Source organism: Trifolium pratense, linkage group LG5 (genome assembly GCF_020283565.1).
Source record: "Trifolium pratense cultivar HEN17-A07 linkage group LG5, ARS_RC_1.1, whole genome shotgun sequence".
NCBI lineage: Eukaryota > Viridiplantae > Streptophyta > Magnoliopsida > Fabales > Fabaceae > Trifolium > Trifolium pratense.
In genome coordinates this window covers 48,021,537-48,046,508 of record NC_060063.1, presented here as the reverse complement: position 1 = coordinate 48,046,508, position 24,972 = coordinate 48,021,537, and the positions used below count along the sequence as shown (strand labels likewise).

The 24,972-nt window shown below is 33.8% G+C and overlaps 3 protein-coding genes and 1 long non-coding RNA gene across 4 annotated transcripts; 3 read left to right on the top strand and 1 right to left on the bottom strand.

Moving 5' to 3' along the window:
- Positions 1–7,466: 7,466 nt before the first annotated feature.
- On the top strand, positions 7,467–8,132 carry LOC123886823 (albumin-2-like). The gene has a single exon (XM_045936103.1). The coding sequence runs from the start codon at positions 7,467–7,469 to the stop codon at positions 8,130–8,132; it is 666 nt and encodes a 221-aa protein (XP_045792059.1).
- A 1,952-nt stretch (positions 8,133–10,084) lies between these two features.
- LOC123884873 lies at positions 10,085–11,809 on the top strand. Its single transcript, XR_006800994.1, has 3 exons — positions 10,085–10,356; positions 11,205–11,406; positions 11,548–11,809. It is a non-coding gene; the product is annotated as an uncharacterized LOC123884873 (long non-coding RNA).
- An 8,920-nt stretch (positions 11,810–20,729) lies between these two features.
- On the top strand, positions 20,730–21,248 carry LOC123886822. The gene has a single exon (XM_045936102.1). The coding sequence runs from the start codon at positions 20,730–20,732 to the stop codon at positions 21,246–21,248; it is 519 nt and encodes a 172-aa protein (XP_045792058.1).
- A 228-nt stretch (positions 21,249–21,476) lies between these two features.
- On the bottom strand, positions 21,477–24,461 carry LOC123886821 (aspartic proteinase 36-like). The gene is made up of 9 exons (XM_045936101.1): positions 24,450–24,461; positions 24,108–24,346; positions 23,771–23,998; positions 22,613–22,775; positions 22,442–22,515; positions 22,228–22,324; positions 22,061–22,130; positions 21,861–21,932; positions 21,477–21,751 (listed from the first exon to the last, which is right to left on the bottom strand). The coding sequence occupies exons 1-9, from the start codon at positions 24,459–24,461 to the stop codon at positions 21,609–21,611; spliced, it is 1,098 nt and encodes a 365-aa protein (XP_045792057.1). The 3' UTR covers positions 21,477–21,608.
- Between the last annotated feature and the right edge of the window lie 511 nt (positions 24,462–24,972).

Below are 24,972 nucleotides of genomic sequence, written 5' to 3'. Positions count from 1 at the left end.
CACAAGGACAAATATCATTTATCAATTACGAATGCCACATAATTTCTAATGCATTCTAATGTCACATAATAATGTCATGTCATCTAATGCATATCTATATGCATGTGGTACCAATTCATCATAATATTGAATAACTTAATCCAAGTGTTTTAGATCATCGTCTCTAAAACATTCTAGATCATCGTCTCTAGAATAACAGTAAACTAGATCATCGTCTCTAGGATACTCATCAATAGGCACAACTTATGAATGCATGAAATGTGCATATGCCAAACATAAGGTTCATCCTAAATCATAAACATCAACATCGTTTAATTAACAACATAGTTAATTAACTTCATCAACATTGGATAACATAATCCAAGAATCTCAACAAAATAATTCATCACCATAATTCAATCAACATATTCACCATCATTTAATCCATAGAGATATACTCACATCATTGCATAATCATCTAAAAAGATATATAAATCATGCATCAACAATAAACCATTAATTCCAATTAAATAAGCATATGAAGTTAACTTAATATATATAAAGTATGCCAACATAATAGCATAATGCAGAAACCAAGATTTAACTCAGAAATCTAACTCCGGAATTGAAATCTATGCGAAAAACTGGACAAGATGGATCCCGGATAAATAAGTCAACAAAAAGTCAATGCTGGTCAACAGAACAGAGTTGCAGGTTAGCGTCGGCCAAGTGCGTCGTAACTGCACTATTCATACCGCAGAATTGTTGCAGGACGCGTTTTGGCTCGAAAATACTTCACTAATCACTTAAAACTCACAAAATCACTTATTTAAGCTTCGAAAAATTATATCTCTATTACTAAACTTATGGCTTATTAAAAACAACTTAAAACATCAATTATAAGCATTTATTTCGTGGGTTTTCACTTAAACTCATAAACTTACTAAAATCCACAAGTAACAACAACAACAATTAAAACATGGATTTTTATTACATCAAATTATTTTTAGATCATGCATAAACATATGGAATCAATAAAACAACACAAAGATTCATAAAAATTCACATTTCCTTTAACCCTCACAAAACCCCCCACTTTAGAGATAAAGAGAGTTTGAGCTGGTGAAGAAAAGCACTTCTCCCCTCTCATAAGAGAAATGCAATAGGGGGAGAAGTGCAATGCAATCAGAAGAATCATAGGGAGAAGTGCAATCAATCAGAAACCAAAAAGAAGAAGACAATCAAAGATGAGAAACCAACATTATGCCAACAAAGAGAGGATCAACCAAAGAGAAGGACCAAACCAAATCAAAGAACCAAATTAAACCAAACTGATACAAACGAAACAAGATTTTCCGAGACACGTAACTCATTGATGTCAACAGAATCACCAAAACTATCATGTGCCATCACTTGCAACACAGGAACAAATTAAACTTAGTAACCAACTAATACTCATTAAATTGAAACCTTGACCAATCAACAAATAAAAACTGCAGCCCAACAATCAACAAATTGACTTTTTTTTTTCTCCATGGAAGGTGACCCAATTAACACAAATCGATTGATTTGAATTTTCAACACAGCAAAGTCGTGCAACAAATCAAAAGGAGGCTTAATCACGGAATTGGATCCTATGAAGTCAGCAACCATGTAGTCAGAAGTTGCTAACCGTCTGATCAAAATTGAACGCATAGATCTTGATGCAGTTTTAATTTTCTAAAATATTAAAGTTTCTCACTTTAAATTTAAATCGTCTAATCTCAATCAGACGACCCTGATTTTACTGACTGCATGCAGTCATGGTCTTTGAATGCACTACATCCCTTAATCACACATGTGACAATTACCAACTACAATGAAGAATAAATCTAAGAATAGGAACAAACGACATATCGCAGCGAACAAACTAACAAGACGATTCCCAACAAAACACCAATATTACCAATTTCACTATACCACACAAAGACGATTCCCAGCAGATAAAAATTGAAGTGTAGCAGCTGATTTTAGGATAGGCCGTGATTTTCCAGTACGTAGAGAAATAAAAGCAGCAGATTATATATCATTTCATCAGGCTTAATAAAGAACTAACTATAATTGTGATAGGCTTTATATAGAAGTACAGTATATAATCTTAATCTGTGTCTTTAAAATAGTATTTAGAGAAATAAAAGCAACAAATTATATTTTCAATGGACTGAAAGAAATAACTATAATTGTGATTGGTTTTATTTTTCAAAGAAGCATAGTTGTGTTCCTCATGAGAAGAAATTTTTTTAGTTTGTTTGGAAACTGAGTTTTCCGCAGTTGGAACGTGTGGTAACCTGGAAGCCACACTTTGGAGTGGCAAAGCCGCCCACCCCATTTAGGTCCGACCCGTCTAAAGTCCGTCCAAAAACGGGTCTGGGCGGACCATTTTAGGCATCCGAGTTCAAATGTCAAGCCCCCCGTTTACTAACGAGTTGGCAGGTTGCGGGCCGGCCCACCAAACAACTTTTTATAATTCTTTTTTATTTCTACTTATAGATTTATGATATTATTGACTATTTTTTATATATTTTTTTAAGAAAAAAAAATATTATTCAACGATGCATAATAGAAAATATCGAGTCTCCCCCTAGGGAGCTTCAGAGAATTCTTTTTTACGACTAATCTGGGGCTTGCATGCATAGAAATGTTCGTTTAACTATGTAGTTTCATTTCTTTTAGGCGTTAGCCCTCTACTATACCAAAAAAAATAATAATAAATTATACTACCCTGTCCTTAATTATAAGACTCTGTTTGACAAAAATGTACTATTTTTTTTTTTTGATGTAAACTATTTATTTACCTTTTGTTTTGACCGTATTTTTTTAATAATATATAAATATAAATATTAGCATATACGATCTTGTTCAATTTGTTTTGATGATTATTTTCAAAATATTAAGTTTTTATAATTTTTACTAATAGACAATTAAATATATTAGTGATTAAAATTGTGCATTAATGTACGTGCAGTAGACAAACAAGATCTTATAATTAGGGACAGAGGTAGTACTAGTAAAATTAAGGGTAAATAGGTTTTTACCCCCTACAAAATATGCGAATTTTGTGTTACCCCTGCAAAATAAAAATTTTGGATTACCCCATCGCAATATCAAGATTTTTTGCTTTTGCCCCCTCAGTGGGCAAGTTGGACACTGGCTGGACAAATTTGATGATGTGGCATCTTATGTGGCTTTAAATTTAGTTTTGATTAATTTAATTGATGACTCATAAATAATAATTGCCTAAGTGGATTTTAATTTATTTTTTATTAATTTAAAAAAATAATCTTGCAGAAGAACAACAACATGAACACCTTTCCTTGTTCAACCCCATCAAACCCCGTCTTTCTTGTTGTCCAATGTACGATCCTATGATGATGTTTTTATTCTACTTGTAGAAATTCTTCGACGCAATTCTTGAGTGATTTCACAAACAAGACGTTGGAATGGGTTCATCAATTTGAAATTCTTTGACGCAATTCTTGAGTGGGTTCATCAATTTGAAATTTTGGGGTGCAAAGAGAGTTGTTAAAGATGAAGATTTATGAGTTTTTTAAGTTTTGTTTTAGGGAAAAAAAATCCAAGCTCTTGTTTTTATGATTTTATTAATTTTTTAAGTTTAGTTTAAAAAAATACACCTATTAACTGACATGACATAATAAATAAATAAAAATAATAATAAATTCCATGTATGCGTGTCACGTCAAGATTCTACCATATCATCTGCCTTGTTGTGTAACTGGGAGTATTACATAGAATCTTTATATTATAGGAGAATCCCAATTTTTTTTGCAGGGATAAATCAAAATACGCCTATTTTATAGGGGTAAAATTCTATTTACCCTAAAATTAACGAACTCAAGTCTTGTAGTAAATAATAATAATAATTAATAATATGTTCTTGTAGAAGCAAAAAGCTATGTTTACTTTCATTAAGGAGAGGGTATGGAGAAAACAAATGTATTTTAAAGGTGCTTATTAAATCTGTTTTGCAATCAATTTCAACGTATTTTATGAGCAATTTTCTCCTCCTTTCTCCACTTTGTGATTCACGCATACCATGTTTTGTTTAGTATTCCTCAGTTAGGGTTCCAATTTAGCCCCAAATGAATTTATATATTTTTTTTTTTTTTATTTACTTAAGTTAAATGTTTTTATAAGAATGTAATTATTTAATTGTTTTCAATTATATTTGTTATTAAAAAAAATACTATGTTAATATGTACCGTTTAATTTGCCACATAAGTATCTTTCTCGCCAAACTAGTTAAAAAATGGGATGGAGACCAAAAAATGCAAAACAAATCAAAATAGGGGGACCAAATTGCTTATCTTGTAAAATAAGTGGACCAAAATGGTAATTAAACCTAAAATTTAATTAGTGTTGTACTTGTACTAAAATGGTTTTATAGAAACTTAATTAAATTATTAATGTGGTTTAATTCAGTTCAATTTATAAACTATATATACGATCACCACCTTAAATTATGGATCGAGAACATTTTTGCAAAGGGACCCCTGGTTGGAATTCAATATGCCTAATACAATTAGTCAACATAATTATATATTGTCATTTCTTAGTGTAGTATTTTTTTTTTTTATTTCTTAGTGTAGTATTTAGTTTTATAATATATATTTAGTTTTAAATTGGCAATTTGCTCATATATAATGACTTTAATATATCTTTTTTTTACAGTAATTTGTTAAATTTAAAGTATTTAATTTGGTGACTTATTAATGTGTTGTTTAAAGAGACTTTTTTAACAACAAAATATATTATTATTATTAATAATAACTGATCTCCGTAGACGAACAAAGACTGGGAGAAACAGAACTACAAAAACAGAGGCGTCGTATATAAGCGAAACATCAATGAAGAAAACCAAAACCGACACCACTTAATAGAGGTCAACTTCTAAGCTCATATTTAGAAAGACACTCCTCAGCTTCCAGACCACCAAAGAAGACACCAACTCGACTCATAGATACGCCACTAGACTCTAACTTCCGATCTCGAAGCAAAAGTGATCGGCCCATCAGAATCCAAAAGGCATCTTCGCGAGCCAAAAATTGATGGGGGCAACGCTAGAAAGAAAGCCTAGGCAGATAAGTCCCGACTCATGGTCCGCCTCCAAATTATTAACGCCGACGCGAATGAGGTCCAACCAGATACAAAGAAGACTACAAATCTCAGCAAATTTGGAAACTGACAGAGACTAAAAAAGAATCATGCAAATCTTAACAAATTTAGACGCGATCAGAGAATCAAGTATCGAGATAACTAATCTCACACGACATCAACCACGCACCACGTCACACCTCACCACCTCACCCTCTCGTCACCTCCACCCACCACCACCACTGCTTGGTCTTGAAAACACCAAACCACAACAAATCACTTTCACTCCAAAAATTGGCAACCCAAAAAATGGGCCAGCACCACAGAAACCAAACGAATCCGACCACCACACAACCACCGGAAAACACACAAGACCACTAAACGAGCCAACAAATAGGCAAACCACACTTGAAGTAGGGAACTCGCGACCACACTCCCAGATCTGATGCAAACACCTAGAAAGAACCACCACTAGTGACAAAAAACCGGCGAATAGAAACCATCGGCGAAAAAACAAAAACAAAATTCCAAGCCTTTCGACTTAGAGATCACACAGCCACCAACCCAGAGATTTGGAACCAGAACCAACCGAACCAAGCAAGAACCTTCAGACCGCTGGCAAACATTGGATCTACCATTTACGCGGGCGAACGACAAACACACTTACAAAAACAGAGAGCAAGAGATGAAGACGGAAGAAGCTGCAGCGAGGTCGGACCGTCATGCGATGTGGAAGCTCAGGGTAGGCAGCGTCTAGCTATTTCAATTTTGGCATTTTTTCAGTTGGACTAGGACTTGTAGACAAAATTTAATTAGTGTTTTACTAAAATGGTTTATAAAAACTTAACTAAGTTATCAACGTGGTTTAATTTCAATTTATAAACTATATATATTTTATTTAGTCAGCTAACTTTGTGGCTAGAAGTTCCACATTTATGATGGATAATTGAGGTATACATAATTCAAATTCCGAACTTTACATATAAAATACGACGTCCCTTATCAACCGAATTAAACTCATCTGGACATTTATAAACCACATGTGATCACCCCTTAAATGAGTACATGTATTTATGTATGAGGAAGAGACCACTGATGTCCGATTGGAATTCAATGTGCCTAATGCATTTAATCAACATAATTATATAATGTCAATTCTTATTTTAGTAGTAATTTAATTAGTTTAAAAAAAATTTATAAAATATATTTAGTTTGTTATTTAATACTAGCGATCGGAAAAAAAACATGTTTTATGTTATGGTGAATTTGTTAATAAAAGATTAAAAAAGACGTCTATTATGTGTTATGGTGAGTTTATTAATCAAAGATTTTTGTTGCTAAAAAAAATCAGGCATATTGTTGGTATTATGAAAAGTCCACACCAAATTTTTTTTTTTTATCCTCCCTATATATAATATAAATATATAGAATAGATATCTTGGTCATGTTAAACTTAACTTATTTATATTTGGTGACTTATTAATGTGTTGTTTAAAGAGACCGATTGGGCATCTTATCCAACAAAATAAAAAATGACCAATTGAAATTTGAATTTGACATGCTATTGTGCGGTTAATTTAAAAAGTCCCGTAATAATCTTAATATCGTTGAGAAAATAACTTCGACAGATTAACTGGCGGACATGGTTAAATTCTCTTCTTTGAAATAATTTCTTTGTATGAACTTTGCTCAGTCATGTCCTTGGTTGCAGATTCCCTCTTAGCTTAATTGTATTTTTTAGAGGGTGTTTGTGTTATCCTTTTTCGATGATTAAATTGGAGTTATAGAGGATAAACTTATAATAGATAAGATGTATGCAATAAACTATAATAATAATAATAATAATAATAATAATAATAATAATAATAATAATAATAATAATAATAATAATAATAATAATAATAATAATAATAATAATAATAGCATTATAGCAGCGTTAAAGCAAACTCTTTTTCTTCATATTTAGTTTGAACAAAGTAAGCTAAGCATGGATAAATATTTTTTAGTATGAACAAAGTAAACATTCGCACATGGTTGTCATAGCATTAGCATTCACACATGGTTGTTAGAGGAAATTCTTTTTCTTCATTTTTAGTTTGTCCAAACTAAGGATGGATAAACATTTAGACTTTAAACAAACAATATGAGATTAATTATATGCTACATGTTTCCCTTATTATAATTGTTTATAGCCACTTACCCTTTAATTAATCAAATGCCACATCTATATAAACAGAGGCGCGCGCCATTCACAAATTTAAACAAAAACACAATTCATCCATATCCTTCCATATATACCTTGAAATAAATAATCCTTCGATTAGAAGAAAAACAAAATGACAACTCCCCTTGTAACTGCTGCATTTCGTTCATCTCAGCGTAATCAATGTTACGTGTTCAATAATGAAAAGTATGTGGTTTTGGATTATGGTAGAGGATTTGATAAGAAAACTAGAGTTATTGGTGGTCCAATTCATATTGCTGATGGATTTCCAATGTTTGCAAACACCCCATTTGCAATTGGAATAGATGGTTCCTATGACAATGATGGAAATGACACATTCTTTTTCAAAGGAGATCAATGTGCCAAAGTAGACTTCGCTCCGGATACCGGAGATTCCAGATTACTTATGGGTCCTATTTCAATCACATCCATGTTCCCTGATCTCAACGCAAACACACCGTTTGCGACAGGATTAAATGCTGCAATGAGGTCCAACACTGGGAAAATTGTATTTTTATTCAGTGGACCTCAGGTCGGCTCTTTTAACTATGAGACAAGGCGTCTCGAGCAAACTAGAAGCATTTCCGATGCATTTCCTCAATTTGTTGGTACAGCCTTTGAATTTGGACTTGATGCAGCTTTTAATACTCACGATAGGAATGAAGTTTACATTTTCAAAGGAGAATACTATGCACATTTCAATCTTGTAACTAGCGAGTTTATTGGTTTTATCAGGAAAATCCGTACTGATTGGCCTGCTCTTAAGCGCATAATATAATATATCCTCATGCATGCATGCATGCGGAAAATCGTGTTATTTAAATTTTTCAACTCAATGTAATGTCATGAGTATGTGTGTGCTAATAAGTGTGCTAGGCTAGCTAGCTAGTTCCTGCTAGTTTGCCGCACATCTTGTGGTTTTTTATATCTTGTTTTCTTCATGTTTTATTTTACAACATCAATGTAAGATGTATGTGCGTGTGGTTGTTCGGTTCCTTTTCTTATTGTAATAAATATGTCACTCGATTTACTTTCCATTTGTTCTTAGTAAGACATACATATAATTTTTTCACCTCAACCACCACTTAATTATTTGTCTCGATTTACCCACGACTAAACCATCAATAATATTAATAGGATCTGACTTGTTAGCATGTTCATTAGCTTTATCATCCGACTTATCTTAAGTAAATTAAATAACTAATTAATAGGACTACACACAATCTGTCTGTACAAGTGACTTAAAGGATCAGTAGAGAAATAAAAGAATCTAGCCATGTTGATAAGTGTTAAATGGTATTGAAGATGGGGAGGATTGTGCATAAATTAACTCACTTTGTGTTGGAGTGCAAAAGAAATGTCAAGGAGAGTAATGGTCAAATAATTAAGGATACCGACCAGTTGCCGGTATAATAAAGGATCCGACAATAGGTCTCCCTCATCACGGCAATATTTTACATTAACCTCAATAGGAGTATCAACTGGATTGGCTAAAGTTAAACCCGCCAAAGAAATCAAGTTTTTAGTTAGTATATTGATGGAGAAAAATTCCCTTAGAATCTGAACAAACCACAAGGCCTAAAAAATAGTGAAGATCACCAAGATCTTTCATATTAAAAGAATGCTGGAGCTGGTGTTTAATGCGTTGAATTGCAGCATGATCAGAACCAGTAATAATCATATCATCAACATAGATAAGTAGAAGAACAATACCAGTTGTCGTGCGATGAATGAACAAGGAAGAGTCAAATTAACTTTTAGTAAAAGAAAAACCAATAATAGTTATAATGGTCTATGTCAGTACGCTACTGTGTAAGATTCATAGCCCATTCCAGCAAGATGTTATATGCTGGAAGACGTCTTCGGTGCAAGAAATTGTGAGGCCACCCGTTGGATGATCATATCCAAACTCTTCCTCAACTTGACTCAATAAGTCTTGAAATGATGGTTGGTTCAAATATGATATTGGGATCACAAAGTGCTTCAGTTTCTCTCCAACATACACTGCAACATAGCCCTTTCTCACTTCTGCAGATTTTGATGTTGTTTGGTTGGCAGTTAACGATGCCCGTCAAATAACATTTAAACGGAAACTCATTTTTAGTGATTGTTTGAAGGAGAAGAAAAGACTCAACAGAGAAAAGATATAAAAAACTTTAGAAGGATGTAACTAACACCTGAGGATGCCAATGATTTGTGGTGTGTTTGAAGGCAATTTGTAAGTATATTTATAGTTATTTAGGTTCTTTGGAATTCTAAATCCAAGCTAAATTATTGTTTGAAAGAGTTAAAAGGGTATGATGATATAGCATGTGATGTCTTAAGATTGTACCCCACCCTTTCAAGGGCAACCTCATATTTGTTCATGCATTAACTAGTACTTCATAATTGTGTAAACATGCTTTAGACATGTTTTCATCATTATGATGATAGTGTTGATTTCCAGCTGGTGTATGGTAATGGATATCATAGAAATTAGCCTTTCTTCAAGGGGAGACATTATCTACCATGCAATTAATCTGACATTGACACTTGTGAAAGTCCTCCAAAACTGTATGGTAATGGATCATAGACACTTGCCTTTTTCAAGGGGAGACATTATCTACCATGAAATTAATTTGATGTTGAAACTTGAGCAAGTCCTCCAAAACAACACCATGTGATCTCTCACATGTAATTGTTTCCATAGCTTCCATAACTAACATCCATCACATGGTCCTCCTTCAATTTGCCGACTGTTTGTTACATATCCTTTCATCTATATATATATTCATAGTTGCAGGCATTTAGAATCAACACAAATCATTCACATCCCAACACATTTGAAGTTCTAAAGCTTGAGTCTTCTATATACAATTCTTTCTTTTTTAGATTAATCTCTTCTTTTCAACACATACAGAAATGGGTTTTCGTTTACCTAATATCATCAGATCAAAGGCATCATCTTCAAAAGGTGTCCCAAAGGGATATCTAGCTGTGTATGTAGGAGAGCAAATGAAGAGGTTTGTGATTCCCATATCATACTTGAACCAAATCTCATTTCAAAACTTACTGAGCCAATCTGAGGAACAATTTGGATATGACCATCCAATGGGTGGTATCACTATTCATTGCAGAGAAGATGTTTTCTTAGAAATCACTTCTAACTTCAATTAGATAACTGCTAACTCTCTGTCGATATCACAATACTGACATAGATATATGACCAATTTTGTAGTAGTAGCTTCTCACCTTCAAAAGATTGTCTATTTTGTTGTTATTAGACTTGGTTGTGAAAATGTTCATCTCAATGAGAAAATATTGATTATAACTATTACTGTGTTTCTCTGTACTCCTGCTTAAATATCAATCTGAAAATCAAAGACTCTATTTGCTAAATGTTCAGTTTAGAAAATAAATGAAGCATTGATTCCCTCTGCTGCAGAAAAATGGAAAGTTAAAAGTAACATTCATGATTTAATGATCATAAATGAAGTATATATTGAACAAAAAAACTCTGCAGAGAAAAACATAGTTATTGAATAAGAACTTAGATAACAAAAATTACGGTTTATGAAATAATGATTTTTTTTTTTGCTAGGAAAAAGAAACTTATATTAAAAATGCCTACGCAGAAGAATTGCATGAATGTAAAACAATACAAAATAGAAATCAAAGAGAGTTGAACCTAAAACTATCTCAAGATTCCCACACAACAAAGCACCAAATTCAGCCACCGTTTGTCTGTGTCTTGTATAGAAGTATAATCTGTGTCTTTAAAATAGTATTTTGAGAAATAAAAGCAACACATTATCTTTTCAACGGGCTGAAAGAAATAACTATGATTGTGATTGGTTTTATTTTTCCACAGTTGGAACGTGTTGTAACCTGGAAGCCACACTTTGGAGTGGCTAGTCGATGTACCAAAACAATAAACAAAAAACGGTGAGAACTGCGGCAGCTACGGTTTCGGAAAAGATTCCAAAACAAATATGACCAAACAGAAAACAAACTATTTCAAGAGCGAACCAGTGGGGTATCGCTGAACAAAGCCAAGATGAGCAATATCACAGGTTTGATCGAACCTTATGATACCATGTCAGGAATTATGGCTTGATGTCTTTATTCATTGTATTGCTTCTATATATAATAGTGTGAGCATTTACAACTATTGATTACAAATATTCTATGTCTGATTTTTTGGTCTATTCTAGGAAAGGAAATATATACAATCAAGGACAACCAAATTATTCCCTTATTAACATCCGGTCGATGTTTGGTTTCAAGTGTGAGTGGTTAAGTCTCACATCGACTACATATGGGAAGAATGTTGAGTTTATAAGAGAGATGACCCATTTACCTAATACCTTAAGGATTTGGGTTGGGATATGGCGTCTCCCTCTCTTGTGGTCCTGGAGCATTGGTTCATTGTTTCTCACGAGCTCCCCCGGACTCCCCAACACCTTGGAGTGGCTAGTCAATGTACCCTGGAGGCCAATAGACCTGTACACTATTGATTTGTTAAATTTGTGCAGTTCAGGTGGATTGTCGTTTCATGTATAAAGCTCAAAATTTGTTTAGTTTCATCAATTTCAATTTAACATATCAGAGCATAAAACTCAAAATTCTTTAGATGCAGTTCCAAATAGTTTATGCCTGATACTTATCTTCAGTGCAAGGAATGGTAAGGCCACCCATGGGGTGGTCATATCCAAATACTTCTTCAGCTTGACTTAACAACTCTTGAAATGAAGGTTGGTTCAAGTAACACACAGGGACTACAAACCGCTTATGTTTCTCTCCAACATACACTTCTGCTGATTTGGAAGCCGCTTTTCTAGCATTTATTGATGCCGGTCGAATAACATTTAACCGGAAACCCATGTTTTGTGTTTGTTTGAGGGAAGAACAAACTCAATAGAGCAAATATATCAAAACTTTTAGAAGAATTTAACTAAAACTTGAGGATGCCAATGACTTGTGTTGTGTTTGAAGGCAATTTGTAAGTATATTTATAGTTATTTAGGTTCTCTGTAAACTCAATTACAACCTAAATTATTGTTTGAAATATTTAAAGGGTAAGATAATATAACATGTGGTGATGTCTTAAGTTTGTACCCACACGGCCACACCATTTCAATTACAACCTCATATTTTTTCATGCATTAACTAGTACTTCATAATTGTGTAAACATGCTCTAGACATGTTTTCTTCATTATGATAGTGTTGATGTTCATCTGATATCTGCCTAACAAACTGTATGGTAATGGATTAAAGACATTATCTACCATGAAATTAATTTGATGTTGACACTTGATCAAGTCCTCCAAAACAATACATGTGATCTTTCACATGCACCTATCTCAAATAGTTTCCATGACTCCCATCTATCTATTCATTTATATATATTCATGGCTGTAAGCATTTAGGACTAACTCACAATCATTTACAATCCAACACATTTGAAGTTCAGAAACTTTGGTCTTATCTTCTCTATACAAGTCTTTATTTTCAATCTCTTCTTTTCAATACAACATGGGTTTTCGTCTACCTAGTATCATCAAAAGGGAATCATCTTCAAAAGGTGTGGACGTGCCAAAAGGATATCTAGCAGTGTACGTAGGAGAGAAAATGAAGCGTTTTGTGATTCCTGTATCATACTTGAACCAAACGTCATTTCAAGAGTTGCTGAGCCAAGCTGAGGAACAATTCGGATATGATCATCCAATGGGTGGTATCACTATTCCTTGCGGAGAAGATGTTTTCTTAGAAATCACTTCTCGCTTGAATTGAATATGTGCTAACTCTCAGAGGATATCATAATACTGACATAGATATAGGACCAATTTTTGTAGTTTAGTTTCTCCTTTTCAAAAGATTCTATCTTCTGTTGATATCATACTTGGTTGTAAAAAAGTTCATCTCAATGAGAAATTTATTAAAATTATTATCTCTATATTTCTCCATAAATATCAATCGGAAAATTGAAGCATCTATTTGCTAAATGTTCAGTTAAAAATCTCGAGAAGAAATGCAAGTTTCTGTTTTCAATTTATAAGCAGATGATTTCCTACATACTTTACCATCCATCTCCTAATTATTTATTTTAACGTTGATGTATTCACATAGCTTGAAATCGATCAAAGAAACCCGTGACATCTTATCTAAGTACTCATGGTATGTTATCCAAGCACTCTTGAATTACAATCTCGAATTTTTCTTTTTCCGACTGTTTGCTACGCACTGAGCCATTCAAACAAGGTTGCCACTGAATCATGACCTGTTCTACCTGAGCCAAATTTTTATCCTTCCAGGATCCATCCTTGTATTATATATCATGTTCAACAATTTGGATTTCTATTACTTTGCCTCAAATTATTTGTAATTCTTGTTGCTTGTGAGTTTTCAATTTTTAACTTAATTAATATAATTTCAATGATCCATATATGTAGATCTTCAATCTTTTTATTCACCCCGAATTTTCACTCTAGTATGAGTTTTTCCCTTCGTTTTTGACAGAAATGGTACAGTTTATTCAATCCTCTATTTTGGTAAATCAATGTGTCTTTGCATTCATATATTAATCCATTTAATAACATATAAACTTTTTTTGGGGTAACATATAGTTAAATTATTACTTTTTGTACAGTAGTGAAGCAATGCAAAGGATAATCAGCTGTGCTATTTCTAGCGAATTTTAATTTCGCGAAGCATCACGACAGTGTTACTTAAAATTCAGAAACTACATTACCATACACATGTGGGGTAGGTTTGAAAAGTCAAGCCAATGAAATTACAACATGTATTGTTCGTGATGGTTTCGGGACAAAATCTTTCGCTTTAAGTAGTATTTCTCAAGGAACAATAACTTGAAGAGCATATGAAAGAAAATCTGTCACTTTGTATTATATTTTTTGCTAATTAATAGGATATAATCTCTGTGCATAACTTTGTATTATATTCCTTTGACTAAAATGGAAAAAAAATATTCTGCTGTACAAATTGCCTCAAGTTAAATGATCTATGTGTGCTCTTATCTAATATACTTCTTTGATATTTAAACAAACATCATCAACACATTATTATCGCGTATTCACTTTGCATTTTAACACAATAACAAAAATATAAGCCAATTGTATTAAGCATGCATTATCTCACAAAACAAACTCCAGAATCGGAATCTACGCGAAAAATTGGGTAAAATAGGTTCCGGGTGCAAAAACTGTCAAAAGTCAATGAAAGTCAACGCAATCTAGAATGAACTACGCCGGGCGTGAAAAGGGGTCACGCCGGGCGTGATGACCAGCAAAATTTCAGGATCTATTACGCCGGGCGTGAAAGACCACGCTGGGGGCATAGTGTAAAATGTTGTTTCTGATTTTTTTATGAAAAATGATCAATAATCACTCATTTTGACCCAAAAACTTCATTTTTGATGTTCCAGATCCCAAATAAGTTTGTTTCCATGTAGATAACATATATATAAACATAAATGGATGGTTTGATTTTCAGATCCACAACAAAACACATCAAAAAGTATGAGATTTATACATTTTACTCAAACTCACACACACCCACATGTTCTTGAACAAACATCTACAAATTCCCTCTTTAAATCCTATAAATTCGTTCATACTATTTGTTTAGAGTTTATTAAACATGTTATGAACACTCTCTATCATTTTCTTTAAGAAAACCACCCAAAAATCAAAACGAAAATCGGGTGGAGAAAGTTCGAGTACGGAGAAATCGACATTCTCTCCTTTTTGTATCACCCACGAATATGAAATCTACTCTCTTACCTTAGATCGACGAACTCACGAACTTTGCTCTTGGATCTCTAGCTTTCTCTCTTGCCCTAGCTCCTCCTCAAGCTCTCCCTTCTCTCTACTTCTCCAAAACAAAGAGAAAATTACTTCTTTCTCTCTCTAAGGGCTTCATATAGCGCCCCCCTTAAGTCCAAGGCCCATTGAGCCTCAAGCCCAATTGCTTAGCCCAACTTGCGTCAACTCTCACTAACTCGCGCGTTAACTAATGCTCTTGATAAATAACATAAAGTTACTATAACCCACTTGGGTTGGTGCATTGGTATTGGCTTGGGACCTGGGAGTGTGCTCCTCTTGAGGTCTGAGGTTCGATTCTCTCTGGCGCCAATTTGAGTGGGCTAATTTAGCTTCTTCAAAAAAAACTTAAAGTTACAATCTTACTTAAAAGTCATGTCACCAAATAAATAAACACTTACATAGTTAATAATAAATTTGGGTTGTTACACCTAGAGTAGGCTGTTATGATAAACTAGGTCAACAAATAACTGTGTTATTTTGTTTCTTGTGTTTTACGTTTCCTTATTGTTCATCTAGTACTGTGCTGACGTGAAGTTGGAACATTAGATCAAACATCATATTTCGACTTACAGTGTTGAAGCATTGCTTTCATCATTGATATACTAGCATGCCAGAATTTCAAAGCTTTCCAATCTCCCATAACAGTTTGTTAATCATTACTTTTCAGCCGTTTTTTGACAGTCATTGATGGCGAGGACGTTTAATCCATCCTCCCATCAATGGTCTTGGCTCCGAGTCGGGGCTATATAAAGCCTTCTCATGCTGACACAACTACATTCTACTTCTATCTTAAAACATTTGCTTCACGCACTTGATTAACTTTAGCGTCGGAGCAACTGCAGGTACAATACCCCTTTTCACTCACCAGAGCTGAAGAGGAGCACCACCGGACAAGGTCGACTCTGATCTAGTAAGATCAACATCCTTACCGACTTGGCTAACCTTCATTAATAACTCTTTATTTTACGATAAAAGTATAATTAACCATAATAATCACAAGTATTTTCTGATCCTTACTAATCTAATACAAAAAGTCAGCTATACCTAAGGGAAAAAATTACATAAAGAACATGGTCCTCACGACTAAGATATGAATGATCATGCAGGCACCGAATCTCAATCATGGAGAGCTTCTGTCGCGGCGCGAAAAATCCTCGAGTGTAAACACTCGAAAAGAAACAAAGTCGCCACCGAATTTTATTTATCCCAAGGAACGGAAAGGAAAATATCGAGAAAACCTTGAGGAGTGAGAGAAATGGGTTCGGGGGTTGGTTATGCGAGGGGAAGGTATTACCACCCCTCACATCCGTTGTATTCAACGGGAACCTTTTAGAGGGAGACTGTTTGTTTGCTTTAATGTGTTTTTAATATTTGCTTAATTATTTGTTTCTTGCTTCATCGATAGAAAAATGTTTATTATTGTTATTATTATTATTATGGTCACAGCCTCACAGGGAAAAAGGTTTTGTTTTTTATTATTGTGCCCGACATGATGTTGAATCCTGCTCCTACGTATTCCAAAGTGCAATCGGAAAATCAGGGTTTCGTAGTTCAGGGTAAAAAAAGTTTGTGGATTGGTTGCTTTTAGACGCATGACGTCTAAGTCGCATCCTCATATTTAAACGCTGCTTGTATGTTCGCACTTCGGAGGCTTAAACGTGGTTTGTATTACGAAGAATGTCGCATTCTTGTATTTAAACGCTTCTTGTATGCTCGCACGGTGGAGGCTTAAGCGTTGTTTGTGTTACGGAGAAAGGACGAAAACGTCACGCATTTTGTGAAAAGAGTTTTACTTTTACTGCGTGCGTGGGCAGTGAAAAATGTTTGAGTGTGTTGAGTTGATTTTAGGAATTTTGTGTAAATGTTTTAGAATGAGAATGGTCCGAGACACGATTCATACGTCAGGGCCTCGAAACCATTCGGGTAGAGAAAGTCATACGTCAGTCCCTTCCTTTTTCATTCTATTTATTGATTAAGTGTTGAATAAATTTAAGCAAGACGAAGAAGAAACAAACCAAGCAAACAGAATATAGACAATATATACATATATGCACCAACTGAAGCTTTTGTCAATCTTGTCGATTTGCTTAATCATACTTATTTGAAAGAAAAAAAAAAAGTTGAGTTATGGGGTTTTTTAAAGTAAGGAAATGCTTTTGAAAGTGTCAAATCAAGTAAGCAATCCAAACATTAAATATGAACTTATTAAAATAAGCATGAGAGGTTTTGATTAATTAATCACTTAACTAATAATCACTTACTTAAGTGTTTAACCATTTAAGCACTTAGTAACTTAAGCACTTTTAATCAAACAACTTAAATGGTTACTCACTTAATCAAGTATTTAATTAATTGACTAATTAATCAATAACTCAAATAATCATTTCCAAATGATAAGCACTTATTTAAATAAGCACTTATGTGAATAAACTCTTATTTGAATAAGCACTTATATAAATAAGCACTAAAAATTAAGCAAAACGTAACTGTGGGTGCAAAGCTGGGTTCTGGAGGTGAAGCAATAGCAATCTGCAACACCAGGCCCAGCCCAGACTAATTTTCGTCCAAACATAAAAACAATATACAGGAGATAATCGAGTGTGGCATGAGAACAGAGGCTCACAGTAGACTTCACATATCTGAGCCTTTGGATTACATCAGACGGATGTGATTTAAAAATCATATAACAGATCTCGGTCCTTGGATTAATCTGACGGACGGGTTTTAAACTAAAGAGGGAGCCAATGACGTGTTGACACGTCATCGTCTTCAACCTCAAGCTTCTTCCTCACCATGAAGAACAACAACACAGCGGCCATTAAAGCTTCAAATGAAGCTCGACCATGAACAACAACATCAACAAAACTTTGCCGAAAATTAAAAGTTTATATACCGTTTTGCTTTGTTTTTCGCGTAGATCATAAATATAAACTTATATTTTTGAAAAGGTGTTTGCATCTCAAACAAAGTTCGAAACTTTAAAACCCAAAAAAACTTTAAAATTCACATTTGTACGAATTAAACAAAATAAAGGGTTGTCAAAGCTTCATATGATGTTCAGGAGTAAAAAGTGTTTAGAATCTTACTGGTTTCGAGCTTTGTTTTGGTGGGTTAACACCTACTCTTTTCTTTGCTATTTTGAACTTTGAGTAAGCTCCTCTTGACGGTTTTCCTTCGTTTTTCTTGTTGTTTCAAGCTACTGAAAGTGTTTAGAGGCTTTTGGGTGAAGAAGATTGAAGTTTGGAAGGTGTTTGAGTCAATTTCGGATTTTGGAAAAGTGATGAAAAAATGAGATTTTTCTGCTATTTTTCTCTCGCCCTCCCCTTGTTCTTAATTCTGCTCTCAATTTATGGAGAGTGTTGCTAAGCTCTCATGTCCATTGGATAAAAATTGGATTAGCAAAGATCAAAGAAGAATGAAATGACATGAACTTTTCCTTGCTTACATTGTTGGTGAAGACCAAAACTAAAAATGGAAAAAGTTGAAAACAAAAATCCTTAAAACAGGGGTGGGAGGCGCAGCACTGGTTGCTGTTGCTACTTTTCTTTTTTCTTTTTTTTTTTTTATTTATTTTTTATTATAATAATAATAATAATAGGATGAAAAATAATTGTAAAAAGAGATTAGGACAAAATTATGGTATGGCAGCTTCCAAAATGAAAAACAGATTATGGTTGATCCACATTCATTTTGAGAAATTCACCTATCAAACAAGTGTATAACCAAGAAACCTATGTTGCATGGGTACTCCATTTTAGACCGAGTACCGGTACCGGGTACCGGTACGCGTATGGTACTCCCCCGGTACGTACCGACGCCGTACCTAATTTTTTTGTTTGTTTTTTGCAATGGGTACACGCGTGGTACACCTGTGGTACGCACGTGGTACACCAATCCAAAAAAACACGATTTTTTTTTCTCCATTTTCTTTTATTATTAGTTTTCTTTTTATAGGAAGATTTACGATTTTTATTTGTTTATAATATATAGTTGATATTCGTAGAGATGAATGAGATTTATTTAATATATAGTTGATATTCTTGAAATTGCTAGTCTTACTCGCGGTGAACCTAACTAGAGGTCACTCTTTTTAGTGATGATGAAGAGGGAAATAATTGACTCTTTTTGAGCTAATTGGTTTTTAATTTCATATTTTGATGTTTCGAACAATTTAAATTACATTTAAAGTGTGGTGTGATCTTTTTTATGTTTAATTATTTGTTTTAACAATATAACTATATTATTTGATATATATAATTATATTTAAAAAAAATTATAGGGACGTACCCGTACCTTAATTTTTCTAAAAATAACGTACCCCGTACCGGTACCGTACCCGCACCCGGGCAACATAAAGTTGCCGACTATAATCACTACACCCCCTACTACCCTTTTGCACCCTCCAACACTACAACCTCCAAAACTAAGGTTTTTGAGCCTAAGTCTCCCAAATTCAGTAAACTCATCGCCACGGTTCGATTCGGTTGAAAAGCTAAAATTCGGGAGCTCGGGACCACTTTGTTGAGAATTCATGGTTGTCAAACTCGCGAGTAGACTCTTAAACTCGTACGAATTTACGTATCTAGGAAGCAAAAACGAATTGAATTGCACATAGAATCGATTTTTATAAACTCGCGTAAACTCGAGTAGATTCGCATAGACTCGTATAGACTCGCGAGTCTATAAAATTTTCTAAAAAAATATATATTTTGCATTTTTTTATTTATAAAAAATCCCCAAAATACAAAACTTTTTTTTGAAAAAAAAAACAATTGAAAACCCTTAAACATATTTTTCTACTATATGTATGTACTACGTACCAAACGTTTAGAATTAGAAACCTTGAAACTAGTTGCCGGCAAGTTTACAACGACGTCGAAAGAGTCTCTTCCTCCCTTCATTGTAGCGGTGCTTTCACAATCATCTCTCTGATCCTCCAAGTTTGTGTTTCATTCTCTCATTGTGGCTGTGCTTTGGATGTTTGAAGACATTATCATATATGTTTTATGATTTTTTTTCTGTATGTAGTAGCCAATTAAAAAGTAGCTAGTACATTATTTACCTACTTTGCTATTTTGTTTGTTTTATTATGGAGTTTTTTTGTTAACAATAACAAGCTTGTTTGGAGTTTGAAATTTGAATTTCTATGTTAAGCGGGTGTTCTATTATATGTCATTTATGAGTAACTTATAGGCTTTTGAAACTCATTTTTAAGTTTCCATAAACTCGTGCGAGTCAAGTCTGCGAGTCGAATCTACGGCCCTTTACGAGTCTGAGTAGACTCGCGAGTTTGACAACCTTGCAAGAACCTACTACTAATGTGACCACTACACTTCAAGAACTTCTTCAAGAAGCTCATTTTGGGAAGAGTAAATCATGTGGTGATTGAAGAGAAAGTGCTTCTTTAGAGGAATTTGATTTTGATCAATGGTTGACTAAACTAAGTACAAAAGATTTAGAAAAATGGGAGTGGCATTATGGTACTTTCACAAAAACAGAACAAGAACATGTTATTAAGGAAAGTCAAAGTCCTAAGAATGTTTTTAAACAAATGAAAACAACAACATCACATGATGGATTCAAATGCAATGCTCTTTGTCTTTTTCTTCCTAATTTTGCTGGTAAAATAAAACCAATTAAAACAAGAAAAGAATTTACAGAAAAAGTTGCGGCAACAATGTCTAGGAATGTTTCATTGGAGAATTTTGAATGTGGCTCTCGGGCTTCTGCAGCTATGTCTCATGAGATTGATGGAGATTCTAATAACTCTTACTTTGATCTTCCATTGGAGTTAATGGAATATAATGCTGCTATTGAAGTAGATTCACATTCACCTATTAATTGTTCTTCTGCATCTTTTGGTTATGAAAAAGAAATTAAAGGGGTTTTGAAATATGGTTCAGCTAGAGGGAGTGTTAGAAAATCAGATGCGTCAACGCGACACATTCGGTTTTCTTTATCACCTTCTTCTCCATCATACCCTGCATCTCCAGCATTTTGTATTAGTCCTCGTTTGAAAAAAGCTAGAGAAGATTTTAATGCATTCTTAGCAGCAGCACAAACTGCATGAAAGTGTTGGAGATCATTGATCATCCTTCAACACTCAGAAAAGTTGTATTTGTAGGTTGTTCTGTTACCATTATAAATCACTTGTTGATGTATTTCATGTTTTCAATTTTATGTAATCAAAGATGTAGTCTAACTATTTGAGTTCTGTAATCTCAATTAAGTTAAATATAAGACAGCTCTTGACATTTTGGAAATGAATTAAAGATTCAGAAAATTAGAAGCTGGTATATCATATATGAAATTCAAAATAATGAAAAATAGAATTACTACATTTCATTAAATAATGAAACCTATTGTGCAGAAAGTGGTCACAACACAAACAATATTCTGGAATTATCACAATTATACAGTACTGCAGAGACTATAAAAACATAAACCAGAAAATCAACGTTACAAAGAAAGATGTTATAATTCCATCCTCTAAACAAGAACTTCTGCTTATCTTTCCTGTATTAACGTGTCTTCCAGTGCCAATTGTCGTGGAGACATTAATCGGCAAAGAACCTACATTGTCGAATTTAAATTAACAGCACGATCAGAATCAAATATAACATCGACAATAAAACAAATATATATAGGCCTATGAAATTCACTATATGTATCTGAAACTTACAGTTATAGTCAGCCCATCCAATGCGTTGACCGTCTAGATCATAAACAAAAATTTTGTCTTTCAGTACCAGATCTGCCAAAACACAAAATGGTGTTGTTAGTAGTATAATACATGTAGTTTTGAAAAAAAGACCCTTAACAAATTATGAACAATAATATTGAAGTACAAGAAATTATATTCTAATTTTTAAATTGATATACCGCCTAAAATTGTCGTGCCTTGACCTTTGATCTTCAGAAATCCAATACACCACACTGCTACACCATTATTCTGTAACATGCATCGTAGCAATTAGTAAGATAACATATGGTATATAAAAACCGAACAAAGAGAAGCATAGGCTGAATATTGAAGCTTGAATACTTACAATAGGATTTTGCTGTATAAGGTAGTCTTGGGGCCTTAGATTCAGTGATACACCGCCAGCGAAATTGAGACTCACTTTAGGGAAAATGTCAGTGACACTATATAAGCACGTTAACGAGAAAGGAGTTAGAGAAAAAAGAGCATAATTGGCAATAAGAAATGCATAAAAAGTAAAAAAAATAAAATAAAAAATTGTATGAAGTATTGAGCTTAACCTGTCAGGAGTTACGAAACACTGATATCCCTTGAATGAAACAGTGTGTACAGATTGTGGTATTGCAGTGGTAATCTGCAGTAGTAAAAAATTATTTTTCTATTAACGTTTGATAAAGTTCTAAGCAAGCAAAATACATCAAGCATATGTTTGATAATGGAATGAAACTCACCGCATCAACAAAAGGATCATACGCCTCTTCTGCAAGGTATGCCAAAGTTGTTCCAGAATCAACAATGGTACCTCTGTCTTTCGATGTTGCAAATACTGATGCATCGATTTGCAATGCCCAACCATTGACAGATATGCTCTCTAGATTTAAGTTGTAATGACGCCTAAAATATGCATGAAGGGTGCAGTTAGCTAATGACACGACCCGACCTCATGTATTAAATTCTATCAATCCAAATGTATCAAAGTATTTTATCCTTAAGAGGATACAAATGTCTTAGGCGGAAACAACACAACTCACAAGACCACCCCTATTCCTAATAGCCTAGTGTTATCGGCCAACACTCGGTGGGATTTAGTCCCACATCGGATAGATAGGACTCTTGAGAAGAGTTTATAAAGAGGAGGCAATCCTCACCTTACAAGCCGGTTTTGTAAGGATGAGTTAGGCCTAGATATTCGTGACATGGTATCAGAGCCTATCGGATCTATCGTTGGGCTTCCGACATCTTTCACGCTTCAGACCCATTGCGTCGGGCTGAAGCGTGAGGGGGTGTGTTAGCGGCCAACACTCGGTGGGATTTAGTCCCACATCGAATAGATAGGACTCTTGAGAAGAGTTTATAAAGAGGAGGCAATCCTCACCTTACAAGCCGATTTTGTAAGGATGAGTTAGGCCTCGATATTCGTGACATAGAGAAGATACGAAACAATATTTCGGCTTTTCTAATGACTTGTAAATTTATTAAACAACATTACAAAATTTTTACAATTCTAATAACAAGATATGCAACCTCAAAGAGTACATTAATTTCTAAAACAGCAAAACCAAATTCAAAACTCAAAACATATATTTACCAACAATCATATTCAGCTATGATACCATAAACAAATTTGAATATATGTAGTCTATAAAATTTATCTAAACTGCTAACTTGGAATCATTGTATTGTTATCAAGACAAAACAGCTGTTATAACTTAACTTCAAATTTCATCAAAAAAAAGTAATAAGTTTAAACTTATTGCTAAACTTGAATCTTAACCTTGTTTATAATTAATCTTACATCACCTATACCATAATTTGGGTATTTAAACTCTTAAATTCTCACTCTTAAATTCTGCATAAAAACAATAATGAATTAATAAGTTTAGACTTACTGTGATAGATCAAGCGATGTATACACAATATCAGCCTCTACGATTTCGCCCATGACCAAAGTTCCTCCACCAACGATGTCTCCACTCAGACAATGGGAGAATACTCTAGGAGTAACCCCTTGCGCGGAAAGCTGAGAGATAACCGAAATATCTTGGTGGCCAAGTCCGATTATTCCATCGAGTGCTTTCTCATATTTAGAAAGGTATCCACTCCTATAGTTACTACACCTGCTCAATTCACAAAATAACGGTTTCCAATATTAGATTAAAACAATAAACAAGAAGAAAAAAAACGATACTATCAAGTATCAACCATATTAGGCTCAAGAAAACTCACCCGAAAACAATAGGAGCTGAAGAAATTTTTGTCACAGCTCCTTCGAAAATAGTGTCCAAATGTAGTCGGTCTGACATGTAATAACCAGACGTGCCAAGCAATGGTCCACCATCAATTCCATACTTAAGATTGTAATAACACTGATTGTTCTGACAGGTTCCAGTATTGCACCTTTGGTCAGAACAAGGGATTGAGGATGAGGTTGATGAATGTTTAGGCTCAAAAAAATTGAGCTCAATCTGTGACAAAATCCATAAACCATATTGATTATTGTTCTGTACATTTGGGAAATCAATTTTTGTTAACCTATATTTCTATTTGAGATATTTTATATGTAATTACTTTTCTGACCATTTCAATCTATATGTTTGGCTATCTGTTGAAAGACTATATATCAAACTATAATGACTATATGCAAGATATATAGAGTATGAGCATCTTGCATATATGTTTGGTTAATCATTTATATTTGTTATAGATGCATCTTTCAATAAGAGACTTTTCTTGGTTAATCCATGTTGGGAACATAGAATCTCAATACAATGTAAGAATATTTTACAAGAGTATTAATAATGGTGAACAAAATTTATACATCTACTCTAATTCACCCTAACCAATACTAAATTTTGGATGATTTTCTTTTGATTCAGCTTGCATAATTATATATGCGTCGTTAAAAATATATATCCAGTTTACTTATTCTTTTATATCAGTTAAAGTTTACATAAAAATATAGCATCTATGTACCGGTGAAGAGGTACCTACCTCTTATGCAATTTCACATATACCTACAAAAGTCCTATATGTAAAAACCAACACAGAAGCTTTAGCATAAACAGGGGGCCAAAACCAGAACTCAAGTACA